General features: G+C 35.3%; 3 protein-coding genes, 1 long non-coding RNA gene and 3 other non-coding genes across 11 annotated transcripts; 2 read left to right on the top strand and 5 right to left on the bottom strand.

Annotated features, from left to right (window-relative positions):
• Positions 1-597: 597 nt before the first annotated feature.
• On the top strand, positions 598-5,148 carry LOC105966115 (alpha/beta hydrolase family protein). Its single transcript, XM_012990664.2, has 10 exons — positions 598-1,194; positions 1,519-1,596; positions 2,083-2,913; positions 3,074-3,176; positions 3,558-3,658; positions 3,748-3,922; positions 4,112-4,282; positions 4,391-4,491; positions 4,599-4,739; positions 4,821-5,148. Exons 1-9 carry the CDS (start codon positions 877-879, stop codon positions 4,659-4,661), a joined length of 1,941 nt encoding a protein of 646 aa, XP_012846118.2. The 5' UTR covers positions 598-876; the 3' UTR covers positions 4,662-4,739; positions 4,821-5,148.
• LOC105966116 (E3 ubiquitin-protein ligase MBR2) lies at positions 5,004-6,848 on the bottom strand. The gene is made up of 5 exons (XM_012990666.2): positions 6,305-6,848; positions 6,096-6,212; positions 5,856-5,954; positions 5,628-5,771; positions 5,004-5,368 (listed from the first exon to the last, which is right to left on the bottom strand). The coding sequence occupies exons 1-5, from the start codon at positions 6,710-6,712 to the stop codon at positions 5,228-5,230; spliced, it is 909 nt and encodes a 302-aa protein (XP_012846120.2). The 5' UTR covers positions 6,713-6,848; the 3' UTR covers positions 5,004-5,227.
• A 958-nt stretch (positions 6,849-7,806) lies between these two features.
• Positions 7,807-8,001, bottom strand: LOC148770411 (U2 spliceosomal RNA). Its single transcript, XR_016031469.1, has one exon. It is a non-coding gene; the product is annotated as a U2 spliceosomal RNA (small nuclear RNA).
• A 551-nt stretch (positions 8,002-8,552) lies between these two features.
• LOC148770410 (U1 spliceosomal RNA) lies at positions 8,553-8,714 on the bottom strand. The gene has a single exon (XR_016031492.1). It is a non-coding gene; the product is annotated as a U1 spliceosomal RNA (small nuclear RNA).
• A 1,985-nt stretch (positions 8,715-10,699) lies between these two features.
• LOC105957005 (protein FAR-RED IMPAIRED RESPONSE 1-like) lies at positions 10,700-13,110 on the top strand. Of its 2 annotated transcripts, XM_088818491.1 has the most exons (3): positions 10,700-10,869; positions 11,233-12,567; positions 12,677-13,110. In XM_088818491.1, exons 2-3 carry the CDS (start codon positions 12,068-12,070, stop codon positions 13,050-13,052), a joined length of 876 nt encoding a protein of 291 aa, XP_088674617.1. In that variant the 5' UTR covers positions 10,700-10,869; positions 11,233-12,067; the 3' UTR covers positions 13,053-13,110. The 2 variants fall into 2 exon arrangements, with proteins under 2 accessions (XP_088674617.1, XP_012836369.2); XM_012980915.2 differs by having other exon boundaries at positions 11,233-13,110.
• A 275-nt stretch (positions 13,111-13,385) lies between these two features.
• Positions 13,386-15,214, bottom strand: LOC105966059 (uncharacterized). 4 transcript variants are annotated; one of them, XR_001173508.2, is made up of 5 exons: positions 14,969-15,204; positions 14,207-14,287; positions 13,941-14,079; positions 13,798-13,849; positions 13,386-13,663 (listed from the first exon to the last, which is right to left on the bottom strand). It is a non-coding gene; the product is annotated as an uncharacterized LOC105966059 (long non-coding RNA). The 4 variants fall into 4 exon arrangements; XR_016031227.1 differs by having other exon boundaries at positions 13,798-14,079; positions 14,207-14,310; positions 14,969-15,214; XR_016031225.1 differs by having other exon boundaries at positions 13,798-14,079; positions 14,969-15,207.
• A 2,283-nt stretch (positions 15,215-17,497) lies between these two features.
• On the bottom strand, positions 17,498-17,692 carry LOC148770409 (U2 spliceosomal RNA). The gene has a single exon (XR_016031467.1). It is a non-coding gene; the product is annotated as a U2 spliceosomal RNA (small nuclear RNA).
• Positions 17,693-17,923: the final 231 nt, after the last annotated feature.

Below are 17,923 nucleotides of genomic sequence, written 5' to 3'. Positions count from 1 at the left end.
ACGACTTTGTCACTTGACATCAAATTTAGTTAATTTAAATTGTATTTGAAAGCTAATTCATTTGTGCATGACTTTATCATTTGACATCATTACTTGTGGATGAATTTTATTTTTAGTTCTTAGTTGGTGGCCCAATAAATAAATCGGTATGATAATTCATTCAATTCATTAAACTCACGCAATCAAATTTCATCTACTCATCAATGCATTTAGTTTAGTTCAGACGAATAATGTAAATACTAGTAATAATCAGAATCAAATGTATGAATTCTAACTTCATTCTCTAAATATTTCTATATATCATATAGATCTGACTTCAGCACCAGATGATTTTTGTCTTGACCAAGCCCCGACTTTCTAACGACTTTTCGTGGCGCAGTTAATGCCTACATGAGGAATCAAGAATGTGATAGAGAAATTGCGAGACGTAACGTAGAATTGAACCACGTTTTTAATTTATGGTACATTTGAATTAAAATACACAAATAGTACTTCTATTATGTTATTTTTCTAAAAATATTTGCACAGCCGATTTATGCACATGCAAATAATAAATTATAAATAATAAATAATATCCAAAACAAACGAATGTTGAATGCACATGTCAAAATATGCAAAACAAGTGAACCTTCACATATTAGCTTAGAGTTTAATCTCAATTATTATAAGATTGAAGGTCCCAACTTCTATATATAGATTGGCCCCTATGACGTGTCACCTTTATCCCAATCCTTCTCCACACCTCCCAAAGTACGGTTAACAACATAAATTCAATATCCAAAAGGTCAAACAAAATTAAAATTAAAATAAAAGGAAAAAAAACAAATTTCAAATCAAATCCAAAAAAATTAGTAAATAATTAATTCATAATCTACAATGGTGATCTCCCAATCCAGCATCAATCCAGCAGTTAACCTCGCCGCCTCCGCTTTCCGCCGCCGCCATCACCACCACCACCGTCTCAACAACCTCCTCCAGAACCGCTACCTCCTCCCACGCGCCGCCGTCGCCGCCCGGCGTCTGACGCACGAAGCGGTCAGAGTGAGAGCTTTCTCGACCGACGAGGCTCAGTCCGCCGGTGCCGAGAAGCTTCCGAATAAACCGCCGATATGCACCGCCGACGAGCTCCACTACGTCACCGTGAAGAACTCGGACTGGCGGCTCGCTCTCTGGCGCTATAACCCGTCGCCGCAGGTACTACTTCTCATCCTTCAGCCACGTATAGTTTGTTAAAGCACAAACGCTTGCTGTTTTACTGTATATCTGTCGGTTACGGTGTCGTATCGAGTGATTCAACGATTTAGATTGGAAATTTTTGCACGCAATAGAGACATTAAATACTATGCTTTAATAAAGTCGATTTACTTTTTTACATTAATTGAAGATTTATATTTGTGATGTTTGTGATGCGTTAGTTCAGTCCAGTGGTTACGATTTCGTGTTTATTAACGTGAAATAAAATAAGTGTTAATCTCAGAAAGGAATGTTAATCTGATGTAAATTTTGTTTGGAGCGCAGGCTCCACCGAGAAATCATCCATTGTTGCTGTTATCGGGTGTGGGGACAAATGCCATTGGATATGATCTGTCTCCTGGGGTTAGTTTACTCCTCTTCTGTTCATGCACATGCATTTTCGTTTAGAATTTGGGTTCCCTGTGTAAAAATAAATATATAGAGTTATGCGTAGGCACTTCAATGTAGATTTTGCGAAATGTACTCATTGAGATTTATTTGCCGGACTACTCCCCAATGACATGTTTGAGGTTTGGTTAAACAAATAGATATGGTGTTATTCCATGGTTCTGTATGAATTACTTAGTAGCTTATGGAATTCTCGGTTACATGTTTACTCGTGCATCTATATTCATTTTGAAAGTGAAACGGTGCTGAAAAACTGGTATATATGACTAAGCCTGCAATGCAGTATCATCTCTTTTTTTCTGGCATGCTGATTGATGCGTGGAATTCAATTAATAGTTGTGTTACGGCATTTTCTAATATTATCTTTCATCCTCAAAAGGGGGAAGAAATTAAAAACATTAAAGACTGATTAAGGCTTTTTCTTCTAATAAACACTTGCAGTCTTCATTTGCCCGCTATATGTGTGGTCAAGGATTTGACACCTGGGTTCTAGAAGTTCGAGGGGCTGGGTTGAGCACACAAGGTTCTGATCTTAAGGACGTTGAGAAATCAGCTCATTCGATATCCGATCAAATGGAATCTGCTGCAGAGAAGGTGACCAACGGGGCTGTCCCTACGGACCAGCAGCCAAACATTTCCCAAAGTGTCTCGGAAAAACCTGACCCTACAGACCAGCAGCCAAATATTACCCAAAGTACCTCGGAAAAATCGGACCCTACAGACCAGCAGCCAAATATTACCCAAAGTACCTCGGAAAAACCGGACCCTACAGACCAGCAGTCAAACATTGCCCAAAGTACCTCGGAAAAACCTGAGATAGTTGTGGTCAATGAACAACCAAATGTGGTTGAAACACCATGGGATGAATCCAGAATGGTGACTGAATTGACAGAAACTTTTACGCGCTTGTCAGAAAGATTTTCTGGCTTTCTTAGTGAAAGTCAGTCAAAGATTATGTCTGCCAAATTTTTTGATCAATTATCAAAACTCTTGGAGGATTCCTTTAGGTTTGAACGCTTTAGTGAAGTAAAGGGGAAGATTTTAAGTTTGCTGGATACAAGGGGAAACTCTGGTGTTACAGGCCAGATTAAAGATCTAAGTCAAAAACTAGTAGACATCATTGACGAAGGTCAGCGTTCTGTATCGCCTCAACTTTTTGATCTGCAAGAGCGCCTATTTACAACAGTAGATGATTTCCAGAAACAATTGGACTTGATTGTGAAATATGATTGGGACTTCGATCATTATTTGGAAGAGGACATTCCTGCTGTGGTGAGGTGACATTTATTTGTGAATGGCCAATGAATGCTGTTAACGTTTTTTTTTTCTAGTCGAACATAGAATTCTTACACCCTCTGACATTGAGCTACTATATCTCTTTTATTAACGTTGGCAGTTTTTTCTTCTTTTTTTTCCGGTCACAATTTCATAGATGGAATATATTAGAGCCCAAAGCAAACCAAAGGATGGTCGATTACTTGCAATTGGTCACTCCATGGGGGGTATTTTGCTATATGCCATGCTGTCGCGATACAGTAAGTTAGATTCCTTATATTACCTTTTGTTAATGATGTTGATTATTACTTAGATTGTTCTTATCCTTCAGCTTTGTCTATCCCCAACCACACAATCTATAGTTTACTGAGTTTCATTGGTTAAAAGATTACTTGAGTGGTAATTCCTTTATTCGTTGTAGTTGGTCATTAGTTTCTGCTGTCTTGTTTTATAGTTTTATCTAGGTCAATATGCTACTATGCCAATCTTTGAATTTGGTAGACATGTGATTGAGTATCTAACGATTGAAAGGTTTATATCTATGCATGTAATCATGTTATTTTGATAATTATTTTCACATAATCATTTGTTAGTTGACACATAATCTTTACCAAATATCTGTAATCTGTTGATATAAAAAGGTTCAGAAGGAAGAGATCCTGGATTAGCTGCTGTTGTTACATTGGCCTCATCACTCGACTACACAACATCGAAATCAGCACTAAAACTACTTACTCCCCTTGTAAGTATAAGTGTTGTTGATCGTATGTTATCTTACCTCCTCTTCTGTGTAAATTTGTGATCGATATTTATTTTATTTTTTTACCGCAGGCTGATCCTGCACAGGCTCTAAATGTGCCTGTTATTCCTTTAGGGGCATTACTATCTGCAGCTTATCCTCTTTCTTCCCGCCCGCCTTACGTCTTATCATGGATGAATGACCTTATCTCCGCACAGGATATGATGCATCCAGAGCTTCTGAAGAAGCTTGTTCTAAACAATTTTTGTAAGTCAAAACTTCCCCTGCATTATTTATCAATATGTTTATGCTTTTTTTTTTTTTTAATATTATTTAGGAATATACATGGGGAAGATCTCAATACATTTCCTAACTTCGAATTCAAGAATGGTAATACCAAGTGATTGATAATAATCAGAACCCGATTGTAACATAAAATTGCATCACTGCTGGCAGGTACTATTCCTGCTAAACTATTATTACAGCTGACAACCGCTTTTCGAGAGGGTGGGCTTCGAGATAGAAGCGGTACGTTTCTGTACAAGGATCATCTTCGTGAAAGCAATGTTCCTGTCTTAGCTCTTGCTGGAGATCGAGACTTGATTTGTCCTCCAGAAGCAGTACTTGGTTCGTTTAATCTTTTTGCCCTGCTTCCATCTTAAGTTACTTTCATAAGTCAAAATATTTTTGCAGCTCGTTTTTTTATTTTTTTTTATTTTCGAATATGCCAAGCAGAAACCGTGAAGCTCTTTCCTGAGCATTTGGTCACGTATGAAGTATTTGGAGAACCCGATGGTCCACATTATGCTCATTACGACTTGGTTGGGGGGCGGCTGGTATGTATATATAATTATATATACTTAGACAATTTTCTTTCTTGATGATTATTTAAATTTTAAGAAGTTATTAACTTGGAATTGTGGAATATACCCAATATCTGCAGGCTGTGGAACAAATATACCCCTGTATAGTGCAATTTCTAAATGAGCATGACTTGGATCAATAATCATATGTATTATGGTTAATCGACAAAATATACATTTCTAATCCTCTGATGATGCAATGGCCAAGAACAGCTGTGCTGGTGAGTTATTCGAAACATCCTGCTTTATTTTCACCAGAAAAAAAAACGTATGTTAAAATTTACTACGCCATTTCAATTTAGGCTGTGGGAATTTCATTTCTTCTCAAGGGATCACGACCTACAAAAGCTCGTACACGGATCTTGCTCGTGTTTATCTGGCAAATCATGTCAGTTTTTTTCATTGTGGTTTTACTTAATAGTCCCTTTTGGCCCCGTTATTGGTATTTAATGTCATTGTAAAGCAGTAGTAACATTGAATTTCTGTAAACGAAATATATATGTAGTTTCTTATGTATTTATGTCATCACTCGTGAACTTGTATTTAAAAGGCAAAAAACTTCCCCGCGGGTAATAGAGATGTTTGTGGATGTAACTATCAGATAAGAATCGAAGTTTTCTGTTACATTTAGGAGTGAAACAGTGGTGCTTAAATTGTGCAAATAGAAGCAGTAAAATGTAGGGAAACTGAGAAACATTTTACGGGATCCTTATCTCGACCTGTCGAGCATGACAGCAGATTTGCAGACAGGGCATTCATTTTTATGTGTGAGCCACTGCTTTATGCATTGTAGGTGATGATGGTGACCACAATCCAGTGTTCCTATATCATCATTTCTTCTGCCTCTCTCCTGTAATAACAACCACAAAACATTATAATTACTACCAATATTTTATCTGCTTTGTGCTGCCAAAATATTATTACAAACACCAAGACCATCTTGTTTTTCCGTATCGTTCTTTCCCATTTCAAAGTAATAAGATTGTGATTATTACGTGCACGATACAGAAAATCGATAAAAATGTAATATATTAAGCGGGAAAAAACAGAAAAGTTATCGTTGTGGGTAAAAATCGAAAGATATAAGAAAGCAAGATAACAAAACTCACTTGGCAAATGCTACACTTCCAATCTTTGTGGGAAGTTATAAGCTTTTGGTTACACATCTTGAATTTCCTTATACATCTGGATATATCTTCTTCTTGCAAACCAGTGCCTACATACCCGATCTTATCACCCAAATCAAGAAGCTCCTATTGCATTTAAAAAAAATTAAATATAAATTATGGCCAAATGTTCTGTATTATCAAAACGTACGTTGATTAGCAAGAACTAACCTCGTACGACATATCATCAATGTTGCATCTCCAGGCGCAGTACCGATCGTTTCCTTGGACGATTCTTCCAGGAAGTAGAGTTTGTTGTGACATCATCATCTAGCAAAAAAACATTTTCATGTCTTTGTTTAAATTAAACTGTAGCCTTATCGAATATAACTATCGAGGACCCGAAAACTGTATTATTTATAAGTATATGTTTTATTGATAATCACAAGAAACACTGATTTTAGGCCATACTTCTATGATTTCTCCTGCAGAACGATGATTATTAGTTCTGGAGCTAATTACACGTCGTGAAATTGCTGGAAACTCGAGACCGGAATCGTTTCCATTTCTCCTAGGTTCACGAGGATGCTAATGTAACAAGAATCACAAGTCAGTATTGATAATTAATTTAAAAAAAAAAACAAACTGGAAAAAATCCATATATTATTGTATATATATACCTTTCTGTGATCTAACTTTGAGGCAGGATTTTTATTCAAAGGAGCAAAATCAGAAGAAATACCAATGCCTGGTGGAGCACAGCACACATCAGGAACAAAATCAACAACAATGTTTGCTGGATTTCTTCGGTTTTTCGATGGTTTTTTCGTCGTCTGGTTTCGGTCTTTCGCTCTCTTAGTTTCCCACTCAGCTGCTGACCGTATGATTGCCGGTGTAGATGAGGTCCCTTTACATCCCAGCCCTTTAAATTTTACAAATGCAAACCTCATTTTCTTGGATTTTTTCTCACTGATTTTCTTTCTTGATTCAGCTGCATGTTTGCTGCCATTGGACTCTGAAAATGAGGCTAATTTGTGTTTGTTTTGGGGCTTTCTGCAACTTTTCTCTTCAGTTCTTGCTTGAGGCATGATTTTCACTCAAGAAAATGAAGGCACATCAAGAAATATTTGAAATGGTGTGAATTTGAAAATTTTAAGAAAAAAGTATCCTTGAATTTAAAAAAATTAAAAAAATATATATGTATATGAAGAAATACAGTTGTCTGGTTTCTGCAATGTTTGTATCATCTTCTGTTTTATTGTCCATGCATGTTCCCTGTCTTTGTTAATGACACCCCACAGAACTTTTGTCCTTGTGTTTTTCAAACTTTTTCTTTATCCTGTACTGTATGTCATCATATGCATGATAAGTTTGATTGATATTTGGTAGTCCTAATTTATCATAAAATTTAATGATTCAACTTATTAAGTTTGAACATATACAACTATATACACAAAAGAATAATTAATTTGATTTTATTTGCAGTTTAAAGATATATTTAAGGGTAAAATTCATTTTGCACCCCTGTACTATGAGAAAGGTATCGTTTACCCCCTTGATGTATGAAAAACATCAAATACCCCCCTGCCGTTAACTTTTTTCTTGAATCCGTTAGTCAAACCCTTTGACTGGCCGTTATAAAGACCCGTTGGCTTTTTTTTTTGACGAAATTACCCTCAATAATCTCTATATATAGATTGTCTAGTTTTAGCTCTTTTTTTACTAAATTTTTCCACTTACTCAACCATTTTTTCACTCTTTTCAACATGTTTTTTTCACTATTTTCACCCATTTTTTCTTATGTTCTTGAATTCTTCATTTGTCTTAGATCCATATATTTGTAAACCAACTACCTATGTTTTCATGATGATTGTAACCAAACAACTTAATTTTAGATTCTTCAAAAATAACTGAACATGTTTCTTATTGTTTGGCCGCAATCAAACAAAACCTATATAGAGATTATTGGGGGTAATTTCGTCAAAAAAAAAAAGCCAACGGGTCATTATAACGGCCAGTCAAAGGGTTTGACTAACGGATTCAAGAAAAAAGTTAACGGCAGGGGGGTATTTGATGTTTTTCATACATCAAGGGGGTAAACGATACCTTTCTCATAGTACAGGGGTGCAAAATGAATTTTACCCTATATTTAAATAAGAATAAAATTTTCGACTAAGGTTTGATGGGGTGCGCCAGGCCCAAGCAATAGTGCAACACTAGGGCGACGCTCGAAGGCCCAGATAGCAAGCTATCTTGTGGGCCCACCCCCTTAAAAAATGAATTTAATATCGTGTGGGCCGATGGCCCACATATCAGATATTAAACTGATAAGAACAGATACTACACTTGATCTTAGCCAAAAGGCCGAGAAAGGTATGCTTTTTCCAGTCCTACAGTTCCGTTTTTATACTCAAGCTTGTATTGAAACTAACTCTTTTTTCTCGATGTGGGATACTATGAAGAACTACTTCATTAACAATGAAACATCTACTGTTAGGCATTTCAATTCTTTTGTGCCAAAATCAATTATGAAAAGAAGAATAGTTGTAGATCTTTTTGCACTAATTTGTGTGTACAAAAACTCAACAGGAATCCTTCAAAATTCACCAAGTTAAGTAGTGAGAGAAGTTGATTGTATATCATTGTTTGCTTGCACGGTGAAACAAGATTAAATCTTTAGCGACATATATACGTTATACCTTCTCTAACTTTCGGTGAAGATTTCGTAATTGTATGAGTAAAATCAGAATAAATGACAATCCCTCGAGCAGTTCATCCTTCAATGTGATTTGACTTAATCAACCAAGTTTGAAGATACAATGTTCGAGTAAGTTATAAAATGAATCAGGATATTTTTAATTTATAAGATTTAAACAAACAGTGAGCATAATCAAGTTAAGATCGAACAAATGTATGACTATAAATTGGGCAGGGGCCGCGCGAACGCAGGCCCCCACAGGAACAAATAATGACGGAGGAACAACCACTTGGATCGACCTTAGTCACGTGCCCCTCCTACTGTGCAATGGAGGTCACGTGCCTAGGCCATGGCCCTTCTTGTTCAGCCATAGACCCCGTCCAGGTAAGTGGGTAATCTAATGTACGTTCGGCCCATTAAATAGTGAAATCAGCCTTATGTAAATCACTCTTCTCCCGATGTGGGATTAATTTAGTACTGTAATTTCACTTCTTTCTATTGTATTGTGTTTCTTCCCATGGTTTGTTGTACAAATTAAAACATGGACTCCACTGATTTTTCTCTACAGATAACCTCAAGTCACCATTAATTCAGCACTTCTGCTTAAATGTATATATTGTTTATATATATATGCACAAGACATGGAATATTCGGACACAATACGTAAGTGTGGTCTATGAGTATGTGCTTCGTTCAATCTGTTTCCGAAATATCTACTAATAAATGTTGTTCGATAGGAAAAAAAACAAGAAAACGACTATTGATTTGATATTATTTTCAACTTAAGATCTTGATTAAGTAGATGTATAAATTGACATAGTTATCAGCATTAGCAATTAAATTTTCTAGAAAATGAAGATAATTTTATTTTTGTTGGTTTCGAGTTTTAACTGATGAAGGAATAATAAGGCGAATAAATTTTCAACCATGGTTTGGAAGAGTTATTACGGTTAACAACGCTTAGCAATTAATAAATTATAATAAAATACAATAAAGATGAAGCCAATTTTGAGTACTGATGAAGAGAAACTGTAAAGAAATCAGCTACAATTCGATTAACTAATTCGCAGATTCAAGGATGAACTAATTAAGAACCCTAATTTGCATGCAATAACAGGAAGTATTAAATCAAGCAATTGAACAAGAATGCTTTAACATGGTTTGATTAGAATAATCTACATTTACCGAGAGAGAGAGAGAGAGAGAGAGAGAGAGAGAGAGAGAGAGAGAGAGAGAGAGAATCCACTATGAACGAACACCAACTATTACAGAGATACAAGATCAAATACAAGAGAGATTACAAATCTGCCTTACAAACCCTAACTCAATTTCAGCTGATTTTCTTCTTCTCTACTTCTCTCTCTACGGATCACTCATCTCTCACGTTTTGTATGTGCGTTGTGTGATCTAACTAACTGACTCATAGCTAACGAGATCCTGTATTTATATAGCTGTATATATAGGATCGTATTTATATGATAGCAAAGTGCCAGTTCAGCAATTAGTTACGCACTAACGGAATCTGTCAAACTTCTTCTCCAAATATAAACTGGTTTTCAACTTTTCCTTGATTCTCTTCGGCCCACAACTGATATTTTAGAATCAGCTTTATGCTTATTCAGCAGTGCAAGATTTGTAAAGCCCGTACACAGATTTTGCTCGTGTTCATCTGACGAATATCATGTCAAATTTTTTTTTTCCGTTGTCGGGTTGACGTATAGTCCATTGGCCCCATCAATGTTATTTAATGTCCTTGTAAAGAAGGAGTAACATCAATTTCTTTAAACGAAATATACATTTAGTTTCTTGATTTTCAAAGTACAATAGAGTACTTCCTGCAGGCTGCAGTTATAGTTTGGTCTTGAGAAATCGGTATGTCGATACATTTTTTGTTTCCATTTCAATTTTTACTACTAAAATATTGTAATTATTACGTATGAGGCCTAGAAAATGGATTAATCGTAATATTTTAAGTGGGAAAAAAAATTATCATTGTTCATTTGCATGCAATTCACAAAAAGGTGGGTAAAAAAATTGATAAGGGAGAAAAGCAAGATAGCAAAACTCACTCGGCAAATTCTACACTTCAAATCTTTGTGGGCAGTTATAAGCTACAGGTTATATACATTTGGATATCGATTCTTCTTGCAAACCAGACCGGAATCATCTTCGTTTCTCCTAGATTCCCGATGATGCTAATATATGTAACAAGAATCATGAGTTAGTAGTGATATACAAAACATAAAATTGCTTTGCTTGAATATATACATTACCTACTGATCAAAATATATATATATATATATATATATATATATATATATATATATATATATATATATATATATATATATAGGGGCTTGCTATTATCAGTGCGGTTTTTTCCAGCTACAGTGCAAAATAATTCATTTGTCAAAAAACACTTTAACCTTTTACAAAATCCTCTCAACCTTCAAATATTTCGACTTTCGTAGATCGTGATTTGTTTTCGTAGAAATGAGTTAAAACCCAACGATTATCAAGATGGCCAACATCGATCCCGTAAATGAGGTAAAAAAATACGTTTTAGTGTGATTTTTTTCGATTTTCAGTCGTTTCGTGTAGAATATCACGAAATTATTCAAGTCATTTTGTGGTGTTTTGCACGAAATGAACACTTTATTCGTGTTTTCCAGTCATTTCGTGTACAATACTACGAAATGATACCTATTATTTCGTGTAAAGTCACACGAAATATCAGTAAAAATGTTTTGTTATTTATTTCGTGCAGTACTATACGAAATGTATGCATACATTTCGTGTAAAATTACACGAAATGTATGCATATACTTCGTGTAATTATACACGAAATACCTAGTATTGTTATTAATTTTTTTTGTGCAAGTATCTAACCTTTTTTTTGTATTTACGCAGCCATATGACGACAATTTGTATTTTGATCCCTCGGTTTTGGATAAAAAGGAATATGAAGATTTCTCTCACTTCTTCCAAGTTGATATTGTGTTCGGCAGTAGGGAAGAATTAATCAACTGGGCGAAAGAAACTGCAGTTAGTCATTGTCACCGTTTGATTTGTCAGTCTAGAAGGGAGAATGCACAGTACATGACGTGTGACAAATACGGACATGGCCGACAAACGAATATCGATGTGGAAGATCCTAGAAACTCAGGAACAAAAAAATGTGGTTGTCCGTTCAAATTGATTGGCAAAAGGTCAAGGTTTGATGAATTATGGCGGTTGACTGTCAGCGATGGCAGGCATAGTCATCGTCCGAATTTGTTTCCTCACGGACAAGGTACGACTAGTCGTATAACTCCACAACAGAAAGCAAGAATTAAAGAATTGCGAAATTCTCACGTGAAGCCAATGCTGATCATGGATAGACTGAGAAAAGATGATCCGACGATACAAACCTCTATGAAGCATGTTTACAATGAGTTGGCCAAGATTAAATCTGAGGAAATGGAGGGCATGACTGTTATTCAGTTTATGATGCATAACTTTCAAAAAGGCGAGTATCGATATTGGCATCGCGTCGATAGTGAAACGAGCAACACGATTACAGATATTATGTTTGCATGTCCCGAATCTATTAAGTTATTACGGTTGTTCCCGTATGTTATATTGATGGACTGCACATACAAAACCAATAAGTAAGTAAAAATTACGATTGTTCAAATTATGATTATTGTGTTTTAATGTCTTGTATTGTTTAAATATGTAAAAACAACATTGTTGTAGGTATGGAATGCCTCTTTTGGAAATAATTGGGATAACTCCAGTTGGGAGGAATTATACAATTGCTGTTGCATTTATGTCGCATGAAGATGCAGACACCTACGAGTGGACTTTGAATTGTTTGAAAGAGTTGCTAGATGGTGTCGAACCTGATGCGATCTTGACAGACAGAGAGTTGGGTCTTTTGAAAGCACTGCCAAATGTCTTCCCATTTTCGTATCATATGTTGTGTATATTCCATATAAACAGAAATGTTGAGGCAAATGCGACGAAATTTATGGGAGGCAACAAGGACCAAGGTCTAATATTCCGACGTGTGCTGTGGGCTAAGCTGGTGAAATCAGAAACCGAAGAAGAGTATCATTACAATTACAATGAAATTGTTGGACGGTATGCAGGGTATCCTAGGCTGATACAGTATTTGAATGATACGTGGTTGATATACAAGGAGAAGTTTGTTCGTGCCTATACTCGCAATGTGTATCATTTTGGCAACACGAGCACCAACAGGTATTACATGTTTTAGTTATTTAAATGATAAAAGATATTATATAAAAATAATATTTATTTTGTAATTTGATTGTCGTTGTATGCTCTGATTGTTGTTGTAATTGGATAGGGTGGAGAGCGCTCATTCTTCAGCGAAGGGTTGGTTAAATGCTTCGACCGGAGGTCTGGATAACGTGCAAGGCAAACTTCGGGACCAAGTTTATATCCAAATTAGTGAGCTGAAGTGCGATTTTTCATTATCATCCAAGATAAGGAAGCATACTGCAGCATGGCCGTGTTTTCAGGGTTTGATTTGTTATGTTACGCATCTGGCATTAGAGAAATTGGATGAAGAGATGGAGTCCCCGGCGATGCAAGATCCGAGTATTTGCACACACTATCTTTGGAATACTCATGGGCTCCCATGCGCGTGCAAAATTGTGCAGAAAATGGAAGATACACTACAAGAAAATGGCCTTTTGACAACACGCGATACGTATTGTTAAACTATATAGACAACACGCGCGTGAATGTTGTAGACCAACATGTTGTTAAAGCATAAGGAATTTAACAACTTGAGCCGTGTGTTGTGGTTCGTATTATAACAACATGCGCATTATGTTGTGATAAGCTAATCACAACATGTATAAGTATGTTGTAACAGACCTTATAACAAGGCACCGTGGCATCTTGTGGTAGAGTTTCGACAACATTTGTTTGCACCTTGTTGAATAATTTGTTATCAGAAAAAAAAATATAATCGTAATCATGTACAAAGAAGTCCGATTTCTAATAAATTTCAATCCAATATACACAAAAATCCTTTAAATAAAAAACTATCCAACAATTCTATAATCGCATAGTCAACAATGCACAAACTCGTTCAAAATACACAGTAATAGACGTTCAAAAATTTTGAGAAACATTCTAAAAAATAAATAGAATACTTATCGATTGTCAGACAAACAAAATACAAGACTTTATACAGTCACAAAATCATCCACATTTTAATCAAGTCAAAACCAATTACCCAAAACATAATACGAGATATAAGGCTAAACTAATTCATTACTGTCAAACTTGTCGTATCCTCTCCCCTCCATGCATGAAAGTTTTTCTGCATCAATAAACATACTTTAACTATCAACACCAGGACAAAAATGAACCAACATAAAAATACAATAGCATGTAAGTTTATCGAAATCACACTTTCTTTTACCGTAATCGAAAATACAATACAGAGTGTTTTACCGTAATCGAAAATACAATATCTTGTAGAATTATTAGATCTTCACCTAGTCTACTGCAAAAGAGAATGAAAACACAAGTCAAACTGTTAATAAACATAAATATCAGCTATATAAATAGCATAACAATACATCAAATCAATTTACATGTTCCCAAAATATAAATCAAATTGACTGCACTGCTCAACATTAATTACGATACAAGTGTTAGCATATTTTTAGTCGCCAGTCAAAAATGTAGTTCTTGGGTCGGGTGCAAAATATGTTGGTGCCGCAAATTTGGTGCCTGGTCATTTTAATCGGTAAGAAAAAGTATGGGAATTAGAACATATTAAAAAAAAGATAATAAAATATAATATAACAACAAATCAGACTTTTGGAAAGTTAAGAAACGAATAACACAAAGACGGTACCTTCAACATATAATTATCTCACGGAGACTGCAATTTGTCGTATGTAGTAGCAAGACTGTTACATATTGCTTCCACATATTCCTTGAAATGTTGTTCATATTTAACTGTGTCAAAAATAATGAAAAGGCACGAGGACAGTGACCAGACACATAAATCTTCAACATTGTATTTATTATAATAAACTGTTATACATTCAGATCCAAAAATCAAACGAAAGTATTAGTTGCTATACAAATGAGAAAATAACAAAGATGATATAAATAGATAGAAAACAAAAACGACATACATATACAACTAGGAATCGAATATAAATTTTTAAAATATGTATATATAATAATAGACTTCTTCGAATGATGTATCTATGCAATGAACCAATCGACTGCTGAAATTTATCAATTTATTCCTAATGCCTTTGAACTAGGAGAACAAACCATTAACTTTTCCTCAAATTAATTATACATTGATATATATATATATTGTCCTGTAATTTAAAATGAAGTACCTGGAACATGAGATTGCCATAATTCTATATAATTGCGAACAAATGACATCCAACTCACATGAGAATGGACAACTACCCATAGTTTCTCCAAAAAAATCTCTGTACATGAAGCCTAATTTCAAGAGAAGAATACAATAAAATCAATCCAATTTATTTTGAAGAACAAAAAAATATTAAAGAAATCGAATTTAAGCGGAAGAGATAAAATGGCCCAATCAATTGCAAATCTCAATTTACAGATTGGAACAAATATATTTTACCTGAAACGATGGAGAGGCTGGCGGTGGTAGAGGCGTCTATGAAAGGCTGGCCGACGGGGTGGAGACGAAAGAGACAACGAGATAGAGAGAGAAAGGGGTCTGTTAGGGTTTCAAATAAATGCGAAAATAAGAAAAGGAAAATGAAAGAGGAAAAGAAAAGGCGTAAAAAGAAGAGGGAAAGAAAAATTAGAAGAGGGAAATTAGAAAACAAATATAATGAAAAAGTAAACAAGAGGGAAATAAAAACGAGAAGGGGGAAATCAAAAGTCTTTAAACTTTGGTTGGATAAAATTTGAATAAATTTTACAAGGGCAAATGCAAGTTGTAATACATGATAATTAATGACAACGCACGGCGTGTGTTGTAAATAATGTATAATTTGACAAGACGCGAATGAACCTTGTGGTATGTAAATTTAACAACGGGCAAAATTAAAATGTTGTGAAATATATTCAAGTGTCGCTAATAACAACACGCTTTAAAAGCACGTTGTGATATATGTTAAATAACAACATACTTTCCCCGCATGTTGTTAAACTTGTGTTGTTGAAAGTCTTTTTTCTTGTAGTGATAATGACACGTTCGTCATTTCAGACTTGCATCCATTCTGGAGTACCATGGTAGTTGAGCCTTCGGAGCTACCTGAGTATCAAGTAAACCGCGAGGAGATTGTGGATAGACAGATTGATGACCTGAATTGCAATTTGAAGAAGATGAATTACACGAGTAAGATAAATGTCGTGGCCTCATTGCGTGGCATCGTTTATCCGTCTACGTCGCATCTGTCCGAGCCATCATTTGTTAAGACCAAAGGACGACCAAAGAATAACTCGACAAAGAGAGACCCTTCTGGATGGCAGTATCATATTGATGAGGAGACAATTAAGTCGTCTTGTGGTTCCAAGGGTCGCCAAACCTCATCTGGTGCAAAGATTCCTAAAACAAAGGTTGAGAGAAGCACTGATGGAACGCCTCAATCGAAGATGAAAGGTCGTGGTTCTCGTATTGCCACACAAGAATCTGCTGCCCCTACAATACCTGCACATGAAGGAATCGACTTTTATTCTTTCGTGCCCAGATTTATGGTCCGTCTTATTCAAGATTATGTTAACGTGATGGCGGATGGCAACTGTGGGTACCGGTGTGTTGCTCAAGCCGTGTACGGGGATCAAGAAAGATGGCCGCAAGTGAGAGGGGAGTTGCTTATTGAGTTATACGAGCATGCTAGTGTCTACACGGCGATGTTTGGCAGTACCGGATACGTTGAGGCCATACGCAAGTGTGACTGGACCTCAGGGCCTTGTCCACAAGCTTATTGGATGGACATGAATGAAATGGGATTGGCCATTGCTACCAGATACAATGCATTAGTGGTACTTTTGACTCAAGTAGGGAGTATGACTTACCTTCCTATGTTTGGCAGTGGTCACTTATCATGTATGATTGTTGTGACATTGCACAACAATCATTTCATGTTTGTTAATTTGGTCGCAAATAGTCCACTACCACCAATCCATCCGGCATGGGTACACCATAGAGCTAAAAACTTGAGGCACTTACTCAAAACGTACAAACCCCGACTACTCTTGTACGAACAATTAAAGTCTGGTCGGTAGTTCAATTTGTAGTTGTATTTGAAATCTAGTTCAATTTTATTCGTATTTGAAATTTAGATCAATTTGTAGTTTTATTTTGAATTCTAGTTTTATTTTGAATTCTAGTTCAATTTGTAGTTGTATTTGAATTCTAGTTCAATTTGTAGTTGCATTTGAATTCTAGTTCAATTTGTATTTGTATTTGAATTTTTAGGTCAATTTTGTATTTGAAATTTAGATCAATTTGTAGTTGTATTTGAATTCTAGTTCAATTTGTAGTTGTATTTGAATTCTAGTTCAATTTGTATTTGTATTTGAATTTTTATGTCAATTTGAGTGTCTGAAATAAATTGGTTAGTTAAAAAATAAATCAATTAGTTATTTCGTGGAAAAATCTACGAAATATGGTCTTCCATTTCGTAGAAAACTCCACGAAATATGGTCTTCCATTTCGTAGAAAACGCCACGAAATATGGTCTTCCATTTCGTGTACGTTTACACGAAATACACGATTTTTTTTAATCTAACAGTTTCGTCATTCGTGTTCTATAACAATAAACACCGCTATTTCGTGTGAAAAGACACGAAATTATTGAGTGTATTTCGTGTAATAATACACGAAATAGCGGGCGAATTTGGTTTTTTTTTAGGAAAGTTACAAATGAAATAAATCGCACTGCAAGCCGGTAAAAACCGCACTATGAATAGCATTTCAGATATATATATATATATATATATATATATATTTTGTGATCTAAACTTTGGAGCAAAATATAGAAGATATATAAGTATATTATAATATGCTACCTCTCGTTTAATATTAAGTAATATTTTTGCCAGAAAATTTTCCAAACGTGTAGTTGAATCAAATGTTAATTTATATCATTTATAGTTTAATATTCATTTCCAAAATAAAATTTTAGAATAAAATTTGGTGGGGTGCGCCAGGCCCAAGCAATAGTGCAACACTAGGGCGACGCTCGAAGGCCCAGATAGCAAGCTACCCAGTGGACCCTCCCCCTTAAAAAATTAATTTAATATCGTGTGGGCCGATGGCCCACATATCAGATATTAAACTGATAAGAACAGATACTACACTTGATCTTAGCCAAAAGGCCGAGAAAGGTATGCTTTTTCCAGTATTACAGTTCCGTTTTTATAATGAAGCTTCTATTGAAACTAACTATGTATTATCGATGTGGGATACTATCAAGAACTACTTTATTTTAAGCCTTACTTATATTATTCCACTTTGCTAAACAATGATACATATATCCCTGTTACACATTTCAGTTCTTTAGTGCCAAAATCAATCTGAAAGAATAATAGTAGTATTGTATATCTTTTGCAATAATTTGTG

Source organism: Erythranthe guttata, chromosome 5 (genome assembly GCF_056151865.1).
Source record: "Erythranthe guttata isolate IM_541 chromosome 5, IM_541, whole genome shotgun sequence".
NCBI classification, from domain to species: Eukaryota; Viridiplantae; Streptophyta; class Magnoliopsida; order Lamiales; family Phrymaceae; genus Erythranthe; species Erythranthe guttata.
Note: the sequence above shows the minus strand (reverse complement) of the source record. Positions and strands in the feature narration are given on the sequence as shown.

Excerpts from the sequence above, each read along its gene's own strand:
- LOC105966116 (XM_012990666.2), bottom strand. The coding sequence starts at position 6,712 with ATGCCTCAAGCAAGAACTGAAGAGAAAAGTTGCAGAAAGCCCCAAAAC. Across the intron at positions 6,213-6,304 it reads CAAAGTTAGATCACAGAAAG|CATCCTCGTGAACCTAGGAG; the intron begins GTATATATATAC and ends TTGTTACATTAG. Across the intron at positions 5,955-6,095 it reads CTGCAGGAGAAATCATAGAA|ATGATGATGTCACAACAAAC; the intron begins GTATGGCCTAAA and ends TTTTTTTGCTAG.
- LOC105966115 (XM_012990664.2), top strand. The coding sequence starts at position 877 with ATGGTGATCTCCCAATCCAGCATCAATCCAGCAGTTAACCTCGCCGCC. Across the intron at positions 1,597-2,082 it reads GATATGATCTGTCTCCTGGG|TCTTCATTTGCCCGCTATAT; the intron begins GTTAGTTTACTC and ends AAACACTTGCAG. Across the intron at positions 4,492-4,598 it reads ACTTGGTTGGGGGGCGGCTG|GCTGTGGAACAAATATACCC; the intron begins GTATGTATATAT and ends CAATATCTGCAG.
- LOC105957005 (XM_088818491.1), top strand. The coding sequence starts at position 12,068 with ATGCCTCTTTTGGAAATAATTGGGATAACTCCAGTTGGGAGGAATTAT. Across the intron at positions 12,568-12,676 it reads GGCAACACGAGCACCAACAG|GGTGGAGAGCGCTCATTCTT; the intron begins GTATTACATGTT and ends GTAATTGGATAG.